Source organism: Heterodontus francisci, chromosome 47 (genome assembly GCF_036365525.1).
Source record: "Heterodontus francisci isolate sHetFra1 chromosome 47, sHetFra1.hap1, whole genome shotgun sequence".
NCBI classification, from domain to species: domain Eukaryota; kingdom Metazoa; phylum Chordata; class Chondrichthyes; order Heterodontiformes; family Heterodontidae; genus Heterodontus; species Heterodontus francisci.
Window position 1 is genome coordinate 10753267 of NC_090417.1, and position 18829 is coordinate 10772095.

Below are 18829 nucleotides of genomic sequence, written 5' to 3' on the forward strand. Positions count from 1 at the left end.
AAACAGTTTGCATCCAGTTAGAGCATGGAATTGGTCCAAGCTTGTCCCCTCGCATGGGTAGGGCAGGCCTGAGAACCTTGCCATGCATGATAATGAGCTGCAGAAGAGAATGAAGCTATCGTCACCTGGGATGTTCCCTTTCCCTCTATTAACTGTCCCGATATGGGCAGCCAAGTACAAACCAAGGCAAGGCTGTGTACTGTAAACGATTGCATTTATATTTAGGGTGAATAATGGAGAGGACAGTTTATTAGGTAGAATATCTCAATCTCATCCTTAGATGATATCTGATCTCCAAATAAGGATCATTGTATTGTTAGATTTCAGTTGTTAGGGTGATTGAATAGTGTTGATAATGTAATCTTAGTGCCTAATTTCAGGGGCAGCATGCATTTCCATAAAGAGATACCTTGGGGTAGCAGTGATGCTGAAGTATGTTGTATTATTTTTAAATTACTGCCAAAGGACAAGGAAGACGAAAGATTAAATGGAGCTGAAATGGCTCAATAGGGGTGTTCATAGAGAAATTAAAACCTAAACAAATATTTCTCTGGATCTAAAAGGGTTGATTGTCAAGAAAATAGAACAAGTATGAAAAGCAGTCGAGCAGAAATCAAGCCAGTGTTCTGAATATTGATGGCATTAGACAAAAGGGTGGTGATCAATTATATTGGAGGTGAGAAGCGATGCTCAGTCATGTGAAGAATCAGCGAAAAGTTCATACTGCATTGGACATTAGAGAGCCTTCTTTGTGCAAGTTACATATGCACATAATAATGTGCTGATGAGCTAAAGAGTTACTTTGCTTTTCACCTCTGATAAAAATGTCGTGATCCCAATGTTAGAGTGGGGCTAAAATAGCGTCCTCAAAGTAACTGCAAGTGGCTTTCGCTAAAAGGAGTTAATTGAAGATGGAGAGTGTTGTGGGATCTGAAACCAATTTGACTCCAGAGTGCCGAGGGAGATGGAGCAGATTGTGTCTAATCTGCCGAATCGTATATTCAGTAGCTTGCTTGTTTCCATAGACAGGACGAAAGCTCACAGAATCCCATAATTATAGAAAGGAAGAAATCAGATCTTGGAAATCGTATTCCTTTGATTCTGGTAATAAGAGAACTATTGAGTATCGAATGTGATGTTGGCAGAGTTCTTAGGGACAACCCAGCATGGTTTCAGACAGCACTTGATGGACTTAGCTGAGAAAGTGATGTCAATGAATCGGAAAAGATAATTCTGTTTATGTTTTGACTTGCCAAAGTTACGTGATTATCACATAGATGAGCACGAAGATTGATAACATCTCATGGGATTTTATTACTTCATTGGAGAGGGAGCTCATAAGCGGGCAAGTCCAAGTTGTTAGGGATAAGATTGGACATGGTTGGGGTCCAGTTATGAGCAGAGTTCCTCATGCCTCTGCGTTAGAGGATCGCGAGCTCGTGAGGAACCCATTTTGTATTCAGCTTCTAAGTTTAAAAGCTTGCACGGTGGCAGTTTTCACATTGATCACAAACAGGCTAATCTCAAGGTTAAGTAATGCAGTGATTGTGTTTAATTCTGAACTTTCTCAGTTTATACCTGCCTGTAGACCAACTTATCAGTGGTATAATGGTAGTTGGGTACATTATATGCTTTGCTTACAGCCTAAACACAAGCTCCTGCTGCAAGCCTCTGGGATCATGGATGATGGATGAATCGATATCCTGGTGCTTCTTGATAATGACAGATATGAGCAGATGCAATGTGTGTAAGTGCCATAGAATGTACATGAAGTAATGCAGTTAGAAATATCTAAAACAAATGGGAATGTAAAGCAAAGTTGGAAGAGAAAGATGCAGATTTAGAAAGCTGGACTCAACACCAGTAATTGTGGTCTTCTGCAGCAAAATGACACCATGTGTTCTGGCTGTTGTCTGTAACTGCATTCATTTAACTGTTAATAAGCTTGAAAGTTTGTTTCATTTGTTCAGGGGATGTGGGGATCGCTGGCTCAGCCAGCATTCATTGCCCATCTCTAATTGCCCTTGAGAAGGGCTGGTGAGTTCTTGAATCCTACATCTGGAACTCTCATTCCTGGTACATAGACCAGGATTGCAGTCTGTGCTTTGCTTTGCACTTTGCACTGGATCTACTGCTGTTCTGTTTCATTAATGAGTCCAGATAAAGGCTTGAACACAACTATTTGGAAATTTGCTGATAATGCAAGAATATCTGTGGTGGTTAATCATTCAGAACAAATTGTAGACTGCAGGCTGATTTAGATCAGTTGGTTGCATGGGTTTATGTGGATGAAGTGCATTGAACGTCGAGTGGGTTGGAAAATTCCAAGTGTATCTATACCACACAGAGGCGTTTAATTGAAGGATTGCAGAAGTTGGAGGCTCATCATATTGCAGCAATTGGCATCAGTTCATTTATGCTGCTGAGGCACCTGTAAGCCAAACCCCTGAGATTCAGGAATAAAAACAGAATGTGCTAGAAATACTCAGCAGGTCAGGCAGCATCTGTGCAGAGAGAAGCAGAGTTAACGTTTCGGGTCTATGACCTTTCATCAGGACTGTCCTGAATCACAGGTCCCTGATGGTCCTCTGAACTATCCACAGCCTCCAAAGAAAGTGCCAACAACTGCAAGGCTGGAAACACCAGTTCGTCAAATACCAATGACTGACTGCAGATCTGGAAGACAGCATCAGCCTTTATCTTGGTTTAAGGACTATTTTGTCTTGTGATTGTGTTTTTATGTTTGGGTTAAATGTCAGAGTTTCTCTCTTTTTTGAACTCTGGGATCATGAGCATATTCTTCTTTGAGGAGTAAAATGTAAAGTGGATTACGCATTGGGTGTTAGTGTATGATGTCAGAGTCATGTGATGTCATGTGACTCATCATGTGGTTCCTTTGCTCAGTTTTTTTGTCAGTAAAAAGCAATACACTGAAGCTTGTGGAAGCTGCTGTGAGTTTAACTTGTAACTGTTTGAATTTGTTAATTTAACTACTTAAAATATTGATACTTTTCACAATGTATCAAGGCTACATTTATGATCTTAGAGAGGTATTGATGCACAGAAAGAGATCCAGGGAGAATAGTTGATCACTTATTAAAGGTGCACAAGCAGTAAGAGTTGGCTATCAGTTTTAGGCTGCTTTGCTAGGATCGTTCAGTACAAAATGAGTGCTATTTTTAAGCTGTGCAGAGCTTTGGTACATCTGCATTTGTCCAGTGTTGGTCCCCAAACAAAAGGATATCGAGGCTCGAGGCAGCGTGTAAATCAAGTCCACCAGAGTAATGCCAAAACTTAGAGCTCTTCATTGTGAGGATAGAGTCCAAAACTTATGGTTAATCAGATTGCCCAAGTGTGACCTTGGTTGATGTCCTTAAAATGAATATTGTTTTGTGAGGTAGATCAGCTGAAATGGATTGGGCTGATAGGATGAGAGATCAGACTGACAAAAACCTAAGAAAAGAGTTTGATTAAATGCCAGGAATTGTTTCTTTTCAGAAAGTCATCACTCTGTGGAGGAAACTTCGAAGATATGCGTTGAGTATAAAGTCATTATAGTCTTTAAAAGTGATCTTGATAAGTTCACGAGACAAGAGGAGTTTTCCTGTAAAAAGGGGGTAATTTATATCTAGTGGAGATTGCGTTGAGTCACGGACAACTGCAGCCTCCTGCAACTTGCATGATTTCCTCAGGGAATTGGAGAGAAATTACCCAGTTTTTTTTTCTGAATTGGCTGATGTTTTATCTGGCTCTCTTTTCTCCAAGAGATACTGCTGCGAGGGGGTTGTAGATGGTATGCGAGGGGTGGGGTGGGTTTCATGGTCTTTGCTTGTAACTCTTCTTTGTCTGTTCATATGTCCTTCAGATGTAAGGATAAGGACAGTATTTGGTGAAAAGTTCTGTGTGATGATTATCATTATCAGTGTTAGCTGAAGATCTAGTGGGGAGGATTTAGACAATAGATGGGGATAATCTGTTCTGTTTGTCTGGTCCCTCCTAAAACACAGGACACCTCGAGTCTGCTCTGCCACACAAAGAAATACATGGAATGTGTGGCACAGAAACTGGCCCAAGCCAGTGTGAATGGTCCTCCTCACACCCTGCTTCATCTAACCCTATCAACATCACCTTTTATTCCTTTCTCCCTCATGTGTTTATTTAGCTTTCTCTTAAATGCTTGTTTTCATACCACTGATCTATTTCATAACCCAACTAAGATGATAAAACGTATCAAAATAAATATAGTATATTGAGTGTTGGTGTTTGAGGGGTGATGTGCTGCAGGTGTTTAAAATATTTAATGAATTTGGCAGCTAGATACAGAGACCATTTTATCTGATGGACAATATGGAAGAAATAAAATTAGACTTTGGTCATTTAGGACAGAAGTCAGGAAACACTTTTTTATGCAAACAGTCGTAAAAAACTAGAATTTCTCCCCCTAAAGGCAATGGATGCAGGGACAATTGGAGCTTTCAACACTGGAATCATTACATTAAAACTAAGTAAATACAACGAGTTATATGAATTTAAGGTACAGATCAGCCAGAATCGATTTGTTTGGCAGAGTAGGCTCAAAAGGCTGAATGGCCGAGACCTGTTCCTAATCTTCCTATATATAGTATAACAGAATTAAATCTGTAACAGAAGAATACATCAGCAGGGAATAGCTGGGGAAAATTGGTCTTGTGATCAGGCTTTGCTAATATATCGCCACCGATTCACTCTGGGGGGCGGGGGTGGGGAAATCATAGGATCCCGATATAATACTTGGATGGTACCTTCTGAAGATGCTTGAATTGCGTGTGACAGTCCTGTATCCATCAGTACCTCATCCTACGGTTACAGAGCTCAAAATGCTGTCTCCAGGCACAACTGAATATTGGAAGGGCAAAACCTCGAATTGCACAGCTGCAAAGTTCAAATTTCACCCTCTGCCTTGAAATGAAATTCGAGTGACAAAATTGTGATCAGTTCATCAATGACGAGAATGAATAACATGCACAGTGGTTGATCAGGTTGTTGACAACACCATCAACCTACATTTCCTTTCCTGTTTTCTAAGCAGATACCAGGCTGTACTATGCTGTACCATGAAAATGACTGGAGATCATTATCTGCTTGTATTCCAGTTTTGTCATCTTCTGTTCATAATCTGCCAGGTGCCAGTGTAGACAGCAATGCATGACCAGCTCCTGATCCAATCATATGGAGTTCAACTGAATTGCTGTTGCACAGGATGATTCAATATCAGAGATAAACAGTTCCATTTCACTGTGCATCCCTGTGCAGATTATCAACAAACAGCAGTATTTGTGTAGATTGGAGAATAACAGCCCCTGTGCGTATTGCAGAGAACAGCAGAAGCTATATATCAGAAATGAGAATTAGAGAGCCAGTGTATATAATTCAGAAAGACATTGAACAATCAGCTCTGCATGTTTTAAACACCCATTTAATATATAGAAATGGAAGTAGAATCCCATTGGATAAGTGAGTTATAAGATTAGGTTATTTGTCAGGACGTATTGAGACGAGATTGTCCATGGAACCTTCTGAATGTAACATGTCTCATTAAATGAGGGAAGATGGATTGCCTGACTAAAATAGTTTTAGTTGATTACATTTGTAGGGAAATATTAATGGGAAGTGAAAACAGCCTATCCCACAAGCATATCAAATGAGACCTGCTGAATCATATACGTTTGCAGATTGAAGGGTATTTGCCTAGCAAAAGCCCTGATTTCAGTTTCACTTGGCACTTGATTCAGCTACCCCAGATTTTCTCTGCCTTTCTCCCCATCCTGCCACACAGTTGTGAGTTTACGGTGGAATACAATACCGCTGCCTTTTGTGCCTTGTCCTTCTACTTGTGAATCTCAGTGAGTTGGTAAACGCACTTGAAAAGTACTTGATTGGTTGTAAAATGCTTTAGGACATCCTGCGGTCATGAAATGCTCTCTAAAAATGCATGTCTTTCTTTCTGTATCTAATATTAACACGCGTACTTGACCACAGAGTTCACTGAAGAGTTATGGGGAATGAAGACTGCATTAGGATTCCCCACCCATCACTCGTCCAGGATGCAATTCCATGGGTGCCAATTGCTTTAACCCACCCAAGTAAGCGCAGCAAATGAGCTTCAGGAGGCTAATGATTGCAGGTAGCATCTTAGTTTGTGAATACTAATGTGCAGTTGCAGCATTTTTGGAGCGCAGATCATTGGATAGCGATTAGAAGCAGGAAGATCATTCTAACTACCCCTCAGGCTGAAATCAGCTAGCTTAGAGTGACCCAGAAAGCCAATCTTCCTGAATGCACAACTCATTGAGCCATTGGGATACTTGTCGGGGGGAGAAAGTCTTTACAATCTGAGACTTTACCCAAGGCTCATTTCATTTATAGTTGTCATTTAGTTCAGAACTCCATCTGCAAATTAAGTCACCTACCTATATTTGCATTACTCATTCCTATTCAGATTTCAATCTTATTTACTTTTTAGTGAAAACAAGTTCAGCTCAGTGAGTCTTGCCTTTTTACTTAAAGTCTCAAGTTCTGGAATCATCACGTTACTTTTCCCCAAACACTCTTTAACACATGCATGTGCTTTTGCAGCTGGACTGCCAAAAACTACATACAGTATTCCAAAGGTGGCCCCACTAATGAGAGAAAGACGGTTCATACAACTGGTTTCCATTTAAAGGCAAATATGCTCAAGACCTGATGCAATTTCTAATCAACCTTATTGATAGTTTCTTATTGACTAAATGCTTTTGGTGAATGGTCAGCAATTCTGTCAGTAAGTGTAATCTGTGTGGAAGCGCTTAAAAGAGAGGTCAGAAATGGAATGGATGGTGCCTTTTCTCTTCACTTCCAGGATTGGGAGTTCAAATCGAGACCGGACTGATGAGATGAGACTTGCAAGAGTCCTGAATGAAATGAATTTGGAGCCCACTCAGCCAAGTTTCCACAGCTCAAAGCCATCCAGAATTACTATCATCCTTGCCTCCCACAATCCACAATCTTTGAAAATCCAGATCTGGTGCCACCGAACTGCTATTTGAATTGCTTCGTGCCCCTCACTCTGTCTAACTTTGGACACTGTGGACCTTGGTTCTGAACTTGGGCTCCTCAGCTCAAAAATAAACCCTGATCTGAGCCTTGAAGTGGGAAATAGAAGGTGGTTTTCTGAGGCTGGTTTGAAGGTGCACTGCTGGGAAAATAAAAGTCTCAAAGCTCCACTGGGAAACTTGCTCAATGAAAGGGTAAAATGCCAAGTAATTGGTCCCCAACTCAAAATCCCCCAACAGGAGTACGACAGAAGGAAAAAAAGAACAAACCTGAAACTAATTCGCAAGCTTGGAACACTCAATTTCAAAATGGTCTTCACTGATCCTTAGTTCCTTCATTTCAGAAAACCTCACTTGAATCTTCAAAGGTAAATTTCTACCTAGTATTTTCCCCCTTCTCGTCACGGATGTAGTTCCATTGCCACTGATAGTTATGTCATATCCCTCAAAAAAAAAATTGAGTCTTAATTAAAGGATTTTCACCTTAAGTAGAGGAAACTGCATCATGGATCAGGGGGCCTTGGGGGAGGGCGTGTAACTGGCATTGACGTATTGCTGGATGTATAAAGGCATAATTTAGAAATTATGAAGGGAACTGACAAAAGCTGACCCAGGAAAATGGTAACTTTTTGTGTTTGAAGCCCAGTAGGAAATCTTTCTCAACACTGCCATGAAATATTCCTTGCTGAGTTGTCTGAAGGTGACAATACGATTGTGATGTGCGACACCACCATCCCTCAGCTAATAAGCACTGAACAGCTCATTTTATGCCTACTTTATCAGTGCTCTCCTGCTCAATGGCAAGACCCCCGTAGGCCTTTGCAGAGGTACTTTTTTTCTATTTGCATGTTGCTATCTCCTGATTGAATAATCAGGAAGCAATCTCCTGTGGGTCTTGGGAGAGAGGAACTACAGCATATTAACAACAGCAAGGCCATTTGCAGTGACAAAGATATTCAGTTTGGAAAAATGGTTAGCTTGTTAAAGACCATTTTATGCAGGAGCATGGATTGTGTTCAGTCGCACAAGAGTCTTTTGTATGAACACAAGGAATAATATGTACAAATAATGGTTCAAAATGTAAAACTGCTCCCAGCTTTGGTGGTTCTGGCACAGCTTATCGTGAAGCAGCATAATATAGAAGGAAATGATATGCATTTATCCAAGGAGTGCAATATTTAAACAGCATATTAATGGGAATTCTGTTGCAATTCAGTTAAGCATCAGTAAGTATTGGAATAATTAAAGGCATTGAATAAACATGATTTTTGTTGGAATGTCTCATTGCTGACATTTAAACTTTGATTTGCATTTGGCAGAATATTCTATGGCCTTTCCTCTCCTTATCTTAGTCCCTTCTTCTGAGTCTTGCTGACATATAATTCCATGGCTCCCGACCATCTCACCCAAGTGTTTATTCTTCATGAGTGAACCTAAACTATTGGTGTTGGGAGGCTTTTCCACCATGAGAGGATTGTAGCTTGAGTCCTCACTTCAGTTATTAGGAAATTTTCAGTAAGAGTCACCAGACAGCAATCACCAAGAGGCACCTTGGCTAATTTCTCTCTCGTAATGACAGGGTTCTCAGGCTAATTTTAGCACCCGTATTAACCATAGAAAGTTATGACACATAAAGAGGCCATCAGCCCATCGTGTCTGTGCCGGCTGAAAAAAACAATCTAATTCCACCTTCCTGCATCTAGTCCATAGCTTTGCAGGTTACAGCACTTCAGGTGCAGGTCCAGGTACGTTTTAAATGAGTTGAGGGTTTCTGCCTCGATTCAGGCAGTGAATTCCAGATGCCCAACAGTCTCTGGGCGAAAAGGTTTTTCTTACTATCCCCCTAATCCTTCTACCAATCACCTTAAATCTGTGCCCCCTAGTAATTGACCTCTCCGCTTGGGGAAACAGGTTCTTCCTGTCCCCTCTATCTGGGCCCCTGATAATCTTGCACACCTCAATTCAGTCACCCCTCAGCCTCCTCTGTTCAAAGGAAAACAACCCTAGCTTATCCAATCTTTCCTCATCGCTGCAATTTTCAAGCCCTGGCAACATTCTTGCAAATCTCCTCTGTACTCTCTCCAGAGCAATTATGTCCTTCCTGCAATGTGGTGACCAGAACTGTACACAATACTCTAGCTTTGGCCGAACCAGCTTTTTATACAGTTCCATCATTACGTCCCTGCTTTTATATTCTATACCTCGGTCAATAAAGGAAAGCATCCCATATGCCTTCTTCACCTCATCGACCTGTCCTGTCACCTTCAGGGACCTGTGGACTTGCACTGCACTTCTTCTACCCCTTTCAGTATCCTCCCGTTGATTGTGTATTCCCTCGCTTTGTTTGCCCTCCCCAAATGCATTACCTCACACTTCTCCGGATTGAATTCCATTTGCCAATTTTCCGCCCACTCCGCCAAACCGTTGATATCATTCTGGAGTCGACAGCTATCCTCTTCACTTTGAACTACATGGCCAATTTTTGTGACATCTGCAAATTTCCCAATCATGCCTCCCACATTTAAGTGCAAGTTATTAATATAAACCACAAACAGCAAGGGACCCAACACTGAGGCCTGTGGAACACCACTGGAAACCACCTTCTATTCACAAAAACATCCGTCGACCACTACCCTTTGTTTTCTGTCACTTAGCCAATTTTGGATCAAACTCGCCACATTCCCCTGTATCCCCTGGGCTTTTACTTTTTTGACCAGTCTGCCATGTGGGACCTTGTCAGATGCCTTACTAAAATCCATGTAAGCACATCCACTGCACTACCCTCATCAATCCTCCTTGTTATCTCCTCAAAAAACTCAATCATGTCAGCAAGACACGACTCTCCCTTAAATCCATGCTGATTCTCCCTGATTAATCCATGCATTTCTAAGTGACAGTTTATCCTTTCTCTTAGAATTGACTCTAACAGTTTTCCCACCACTGAGGTCAGACTGACAAGCCGAGAATTGTGTGGCCTATCCCTCGCACCCTTTTTAAAAAATGTTACATCATTCACAGACCTCCAATCCTCTCGTACCTTGCCTGTATCTAATGAAGATTACTGGCAGATGATCTAACTCAGCCCAGGCCACATGAATTTCTGATCTATCGAATTCCAAATCACACTTTTCAACACAATTTTCATTTACAAAACATGCAGTTAATTGGTTCCCAAGGCAAGGTTAGGGTTTTCTTGAAGGGAGTGAAGTTGTATGAGACCCTGCACCTCTGGCAGGGTCCCAGAACAGCAGTGGGCAGCTTAATGGAAAATCGCAGGTGCACTGAGTTTCCTGTGCTGAGTGCTCTATAAATTTGAGTCAGCTGTCGGATGTCCCATGGCATTGCTCAGGAGTAGACTGGATCAAAGTTGTCAATTTGAGCTGCGACTGTGAAATTGTGTTAGTTTGTCCTTTTTAAAACTATTTCTCAGCGATTAACTGGGAAAGGTCAAAGCAGGAATAATTGTTGATTGGCAGATGCTTATAAAGCACAGGTTCCTGCCCTTTGGGAGCAAATAGGTTGGAAAAAAAATAGTGGGAAATTATTATCTTCCTTTACCTTTAAAGTTCTTTCCATATTTTCATATGTGATGCGTAAAATGTATTGGGATGTACACTAAGTACATGTCTTCACTGAAGCTACACTAATGAACAATGAATAGCGGAAATTAATTGAACGATCATACACTTTTTTCCCACTTAGGCATTGCATGAACAAAATAAATATTTATCCAGTCAATTCAATATCTGCAAGCACAAAGCAAAAAGCACACAACATTTACCAGCTTTAAGGTTCAACAAAATCTAAATTATATTTGGTTATTTTTAACTTCATTTCCAAATGCTATTTCAGGAAGACTTCTTAGAAACTTGTGAAGGCAATTGTGCCCACAAGTCCATAATTTATTGATAAATTAACACAAACTACCTCCTCCTTACAATATCCCTCAATCCCATCCCTCATAAAATGCATGGAAACAGCCTTCTGGAAAAGAACCTACCACATGACCTGATCTGACCTCTGGACAACTCATCCGCACGGGAGGACTGACTGCATGCCCTGTGAAATGATCTAACAAGTCACTCAGATCTGCAAGCAGTCTCAACTCAAGCAGAATATACACCAAAGACGGCCAACAAATCCAGCCCTTGCTGGCATCCTGAGGTGAAAAAAAATGCTCCTTGGCACTGCCTACTTCAATGGCTGTCCTAGTTCATGTACTCGGCCACTCTTTAGGTGAAAACCTCAAACTGACTCCCTCATCTTTGATAGAGAAATCATAAAAGTTGAGTCTATTAGTAAATGGGTCCTTCAGCGGAATGAGGTTTCCCTGAATTAACTTGGTTACATCTTTCCATTTTTGAAAGTTTTGACAGAATGGAACAGTGGTGTAGTGTTAAGTGACTGCACGTGCAACCTGGAGGCCTGGACTGCTGCTTCAGAGACACAAATTCATATCCCATCACGGCAGTCTGTGGAATTTAAATTGAACGAATTAATAAATCTGGAATGAAAGAATTAGTCTCAGTAATGGTGACCATGAAAGTACTGGATTGTTGTAAAAGTTGATGCCTGAAGGCATTGGCAGCAGCAAACGCCCTGACAACATTCTGGCAGTAGTACTGAAGCCTTGTGCTCCAGAACTAGCCGCACCCCTAGCCACACTGTTCCAGTACAGTTACAACACTGGCATCTACCTGACAATGTGGAATATTGCACAGGTATGTCCTGTACACAAAAAGTAGGAGGAATCCAATGTGGCCTGTTACCTCGCCATCAGTCTACTCTTGATCATTAGCAAAGTGTCGGAAGGTTTCATGGACAGTGCTATTTCACGGCACTTACATACCAATAACCTGCTCACCGATGCTCAGTTTGGGTTCCGCTGGGCCTCTTAGCTCCTGACAGCCTTGTTCCAAATATGGACAAAAGAGCTGAACTCGAGGTGATGTGAGAGTGACATCAAGGCAACATTTGACCGAGTGCGGCACCAATGAGCTGAGGCAAAATTGAAGTCAATGGGAATCAGGGGGAAAACTCTCCGCTGGTTGGAGTCATACCTAGCATAAAGGCCGATGGTTGTGGTTGTTGGCCTCCAACATTGAAGCTCCAGGACATCACTGCAGGAGGTCTTCAGGGTCTTGTCCTCGGCCCAACCATCTTCAGCTGCTTCATCAATGACCACCTTTCCATCATAAGGTCAGAAGTAGGGATGGTTGCTGATGATTGCACAGTGTTGAGTCCCGTTCACAACTCTTCAGATACTGAAGCAGTCCATGTCCACATGCAGCAAGACCTTGACAACATTCAGACCTGGGCTGAGAAGTGGCAAATAACAGTGGTGCAACACAAATGCCAGGCACTGACCAGCTCCAACAAGAGGGAGTCTAACAACCTCCTGTTGATATTCAATGGCATTACCATTGCTGAATTCCCCACAATCAACATCCAGGGGGTTACCATTGACCAGGTCCTGAACTGGACCAGCCACATAAATACTCTGGCTGCAGAGCAGATCAGAGGCTGGGAATTCTGGGGTGAGGAACTCACCCCCTGACTCCCCAAAGCCTGTCCACCATGTAGAAGGCACAAGTCAGGAGTGTGATGGAATACTCACCATTTGCCCAGATGAGTGCAACCCCAGCAACACTCAAGAAGCTTGAGACCATCCAGGACAAAGCTGCTCACTTGATTGGCACCTCATTCACCACTTTAAACATTCATTCCCTCGACTGCCAGTGCAGTGTCAGCAGTGTGTACCATATATAAACTGCACTGCAGCAACTCGCTAAGCCTCCTTTTACAGCACCTTCCAAACCTGTGACCTCTGCTTCCAAGTAGGACAAGGACAGAAGAAGCATAGCAACACCACATTCTACATGTTCCCCTCCAAGCCAAACACCATCCGGATTTGTTGCTTCACTGTCACTGAATCAAAATCCTGGAACTCCCTTCCGAACAGCACTGTGTGTGTATACGCACCAGATGGACTTCAGCGATTCAAGAAGTTGACTCACCACCACCTTGTTGAGAGCAATTAGGGATGGGCAAGAAGTGCTGGCATTCCAGCCACGCCCACATCCCATGAATGAATAAAAACATTTTTTTTTTTGAGAAAAAGCATTCTCTGCTGTGAATGAGAAAGTTCTGGATTCAAATCTCACTTCAGGACTTAACTAAGTTGACAGTTGAGCACAGTCCTAAGAGATTTGTGGGAATGCTGACTTTCAGATGAGGCACTGTGTGTTTGTTTAGATGTGTAAAACATCCCGTGGTGCTTTTCAAAGATCAGCGAGTTCTCCTGCTGCCATGGGCTAACATTTGTTTGTTGTTTTGGGATGTGGATAACACTGGCAACACCACATTTCCTGGCCATTGCTCATAACCTTGGTGGTGTTGGGCCATCTGCAAGAATGCTGATGGTTGTCCCACAAGAGTGTTCAGTAGCAAATAACATCAAAAGCAGCTTAACCGTACATTTGTTTCATCTGTTGTTTTGGGGGAACCTTGAGTGCATGTGCGTTGCTGCATTTGCTGTTAAACCATGGAGGGCATCAGAGCTGAACTTGATTCAGTTCTGACTCAACAGCCACAGACCGTCTCCTTAAAGGATCACTGGATGATAATCAAGAACAGGAAGTCTGGCTCACTTCTTTGCCGTCCTCGTCCAGGCACGCTAACTGTAGTATCTCGGCCCTTGCTTCCAGCTGAGACTAAGCAACTTTGCTTCAAGCTGAGAGTCTGTTTGCTTTTGTGTTACATTGGGTGATGCTCCAAAACCACCAGGGGAGCTATGCTCTGCAATTTTACTGTGAACCATTCAATTTGATGATCAATATGGAACCAATACAAATGGACAGATGCAACTGTCCAATCGATGACTCCCAACACAAATAGGTGCACCTTGATGCTGAATTACTGAGTACCAAAGCAGGAGGGGTGGCACAAAAATGCATCTGAGAGTCTTACCCAGTTGCAATGAGATAACTCATAAAACTGTAAAATGATTGATAAATTTTGTTCAATTCCAGTCAGATGAACTAATGGATTTACTCTAATGACAGCCTTTTAAAAAAAAAAGTCTTCACATGTCGAATTGGCAAGTAAATGATCTGCACGAAAATGATCAAGCTATTGCCTTTTGTTAATTGATATATAAATAACACTGCTGTAGTGTGTAATAGGTGGCTAATCAGCAGGGCAGACCACTGCGATGGATAGACATGTGCCAAGAGAAAGCCATTCACATATTCTCAACAACGGGCTGGGTTGACACAGAGGGCAAGGCAGGGGATGATGGGATTCACTTTACACACAGCCTGTTTCCAAACTCAGGCATGTGTCCAGTAAAACTGCAGCTTTTTCATGGAATGCATTGGGGAAAAGATCCAAGGTGGGCCAGACCTGGATACCTCTTTGCAGCTTGGAATGGTCACTTCAAGAGGAACGTTTGCAGTAACCTCCCAGCAGGATGGCAGAGCCCATGATCACTTATGGAGAAGATGGCTGGCATGGATTCGTATTGATTGATGGAGGGGAAAAGAAAATTCTGAATGGTCTTTTAGTTACTTACTCGTTTGCTGTTACACAAAATCATTGCATTCAATCACCAACTTGCAGAATGTGGTTAATACAGTTGTGTAAAGGCTATTCATTTGAAATCACATCCGCTAACTGCTTTTCAATTATTCGTCACAGTGCTCCACTGCTAACCAAACCCAGAACTGTTTGGACTTTGCACACATCTGAATAGGCCAGATGAATGTTGGCAACCCAAACGTTTGCCACAGGCAGCTGTACCTGAATTGTCCATTCAGCAGCAACAACGATACAAAGCCAGGTCTTTGTGCAAAGTAAAGGAACAACCTTGAGTTCTGCCCAACCCCGGTGCTAAAACAGTTTGTATGAGCACAATGTTCCATACCTCACATTCCCTTGAGACGGGCCTGCTGTACGTGCAAGCTGCAGTCCCATTGACCAACACGTCCACGGTTTCTGAGTTAGTTGGCTTGTAGTCCACATAGTACTCCTGGAGTGGGGAGTTAATCTGCCTCTCGCATTCCCTCTTTTTCCGTCGCCTTTTCATGATGGATCGTTGTTGCAGTTGCTTCATGCTCGCTGGGTACCTTTTCCAGGAGACGTAGATTACCAGCAAGATCATAGTGACGGACAGAAAGAGGGCCACACTGCCTGCAATTATCTTGTGGAAGGAGATGGATTCGAAGTGGTGCTCTGGCTCCGGTGTGGAATCGTTTGTCGGATGCGCAGTGACAGGGACTTGGGGTTTGCTGGCGGCGCTTGTTGATCCTGGGGCGACCACTGTTTTGTGTGTTGTCTCGGAGCTGTGTGGCCTCTGGGTGAGAACCGGGGAAGCCCCAGTACAAATTTTGTAACTCTCAACCGCTTCCATGACATTCTCGCCCTGCACTGGTTTCGGTCCGGCGCAGATCATGGCACTCTCTCGGTAGCCTTGGAAGTTCTTGAGCCAGTTGACCAGCGAGCAGATGTTGCGATTGCATTCCCAGATATTGGACGAGAGGCTGATGGTGGTCAGCGATGTCCAGGAGCTGAGGATCTCTTGGCCGACTGTGGTGAGTTTGTTGGAATCGAGGTGAAGGCTGTGCAGGTTGGGCACACATTGGAACACGCCGGGGACGATGGCTTGAATCTCGTTGCCCGATAAATCCAACTTCTGCAATGAACTCCATGTCCAGGACATACCCTGACTGAAGACCCTGATGCGATTCCACTGAAGGTAGAGTGTCCGCAGACTGGCCAGCCGTGGGAAGTGGGCCAGGTTGACCTTGGAGAACTGGTTGTGCTCCAGGTGGAGTTCAGTCAACTTCATGAGGCCGGCGAAGACATTGCGGGCCAGATTGCGGAGACGATTGTAGCCCAGATCCAGAAACTCCAGGTTGCGGCAGTCCTGAAAGACCCGGACAGGTATGGCTTTCAGAGAGTTGGACCTCAGGTGCAAACTCTGCAGCTTCCGCAGTCCCTTGAATTGCTGAGCTTGCAAGGTGTGCATCTTGTTGTAGGACAGATCCAGATTGCGGAGGTTGGGCATGGGGTGAAAAGTGCTGTTGTGCAGCCGTGTAATCTTGTTGGAGCTGAGGATTAATTCCTTGAGCCGGCGGATCCCTTGGAAGGCGTCCTGGTCCACCGCGTGGACGTAGTTGTGGTCCAGGTAGAGCCATGTGAGCTGGTTGAGGCCCGAGAACTGTTGAGGTCGCAGGGACTTGATGCTGTTGTACCGGAGGGACAGGCCGAGTGAGCCTGCGGAAATATTCTGCGGGATTTGCTGGAGAGCTTGCGACTCGCAGTAGACGATCTTGCCGTCGCACCTGCACGTCCTGGGACACATTCTTTCAGCATTGGACAGCGTCACAAGCAACAATGCGGGCACGAACAGCAAGGTGGCAACCAGATGTTTGACAAAATAGAAACCTGAGGCAGGGCAAGAAAAGAAACAAGCGTTAGAGAGGAAAAGCTGCAGCCTTTCGAGCAAAGTTACAATGCTGTGCTGTGCCCGCTGCATTTATTTTGTCCCAGACACACAGAGAGAGAGAGACATATTTAGTTCATGAAAAAAAAAACCCTTATTTTTGCACCGTTTCAACCTGAGCTTTTCCAAGACAAAACGAGTTGACTTGATTCATGCAGCTGTAGGTCAGGGAGCCTTTTGGCATTGCGTGCTCTCTCATCAGCATCTGTCCAGTGCTAACTGACAGATGTTCGCATCCTTCATTACTCCAGCTGATTCATCTCCGATATTAGCGGGAGGAGGGGAGGGAGTGGGGAGTGGAATAAACTCTGCTCTTACTCACCCATCCTTCTGTTAGCGAGTCCACTTGCCTCTTGGTGATTGTCTTCCCCTCTCTCAGACGACAAGCTGCATGACAACCTCTGTCAGTCTCGCTGTTGAGAATCGGAGCTTGTTGGAATCCATGGACAAGAATGAAGTCCCGAGAGAAACGGGGAGCTTGCCAAGCGCTGTGCACTCTGCCACCTGGTCAAGTCTGCCATGAAAGAGCGTCGGCACGGGCACGGAGAGGGGAGGGGAAGCGGTGCCGGTGAGGTAAAGTTAGCCCAATCGATCCTGTCTCCAATTGTGTTGCTCCGAGTGGCCGGACACCCATTCCCAGGATGAAGCAGCAGTGGGAGAACCTTTCCAAACCCAATTTCCAGTGCCGGGGAGGGGGAAGTGGGGGGGGGGGGGGGGCGGTGGCGTGTGGGGGGCTCTTGCCACTGAATCCGACGGCTTGTCCACGGTCCTCCCCTGTCCCCTGCGCGTCTCCCTGTTCTTCTCTGTGTCTAACTTCAGCACCAACACAAGCACACACACACACACCAGCTCTTTCCAATCTCAGCGCGGCAGCGTGTAGGTCTGGGAGTCCTGACGCGTTGTAATGAGAACCCAACCCCCCCCCCCCCCCACCCTCACACACCCCTCAATACACACACACACACCCCCTCCGTCCTCTTTGGATTTCACATCAAGAGATGGACGCTGTGTGTGTGTCTTAAATACCACTCTCTTTCTGTAAACAAGACAAGGGGGAAAAAGTAGCAATTCTCATGCCCAAAAATGCCGTGGACAGAATCGCTTTGCGCTTGCTGCATTATGACATGTCAGATCTCAACAACAAAAAATGCATCCACATCATTCCAGCTCCTTCAATTTCAGAATCTGAATTGTATTTGTTAAACTGGAGCAGTGCCCTTTTTTTTCTCGGGAGGTTGAAGTGGGGGGTGGGGGTTGCGGGGGCGCAGATGTTGGGGTCTCGGGTGCGTTGGGCAGATGACAATTTGCATTTGTAAGTGAGGGGAAGATTGATATTCTGAGAAAGTGCCGAGGCGCTGCAGGAGTGGGTTGTGGGTGATGGTGTGTTCTGAAGACTGAGCTGTGCAGAGCAGAGAAACCATCGCCTTGTTTATTTTCCTGCTTCCAATTTCCCTTGTGACTCACCTTGGCGGTATGCCACGATTTGGGGGGGAACTGCTCAAGCATGTCAACAAGTACCCCCACCCCATTCCCTTTCAAGAGCAAACGACACAATTTAATTTGCAACACCATCACCTTGCCCATGCTAAAACTTAAAATAAGTGTGTTAAATGCATTTATTTTATCTCCACCATTGTAAGTATTCCATATAAATCATTTGCTTCGGGATCATTTTAACTGCAGTGTCTGTGTAATTCAATTCAGCTCCTATCTTAATTCATTCTGCAGTGTGAAAGTAGATAAATAAGTATATATAACTCTATTATATAGTTTCTAGATAACTGCATACTGTATCCCATGGAGCTGAATCTTTCAATCTGTTCTCAACCATTGACTGTCAATACAAAATCATAAATCATGATCATTTTGCATTTTTAATTAATTTCCAACCCAGTTGACCAACCCCCTCTCTCCTTTTGCATTGATCTTTAAGATATATTTATCCCTACTCCGACATACAGTTATGCCCAGTCTCTGGGAGCTGAGAAATAATGGCTATGTGAACAACTGATTTTCTTTTTTCTCGTTGATATTCGAGCAGCCCAAGCATTTCTGGGATGTGCAGGATTGAACTAATTGCATAGATGTATGACACAGAAATCACAGAAATGTGCAGCATGGACGGAGGCCATTCGGTCCATCATCTCCACACCAGTCGTCAAGTACTTTTGAAATGTTATGAGGGTTTCCGCCTCTAACACCCTTTCAGGCAGTGAGATCCCCATCACCCTCCAGGTGCAAACATTTTCCCTTG

At 43.8% G+C, this 18829-nt stretch overlaps 1 protein-coding gene across 1 annotated transcript in view; it reads right to left on the reverse strand.

Annotated features, from left to right (window-relative positions):
• LOC137357157 (leucine-rich repeat transmembrane neuronal protein 4) overlaps positions 1 to 18159 on the reverse strand; it is a 162614-nt gene extending 144455 nt beyond the window's left edge. The window contains exons 1-3 of the mRNA XM_068023257.1: positions 18040 to 18159; positions 17602 to 17611; positions 14995 to 16517 (exon numbers count right to left, since the gene is read on the reverse strand). Of these exons, the coding sequence (XP_067879358.1) occupies positions 14995 to 16517; positions 17602 to 17611; positions 18040 to 18159 (1653 nt within the window). The remainder of the gene's footprint in view (positions 1 to 14994; positions 16518 to 17601; positions 17612 to 18039) is intronic.
• Positions 18160 to 18829: the final 670 nt, after the last annotated feature.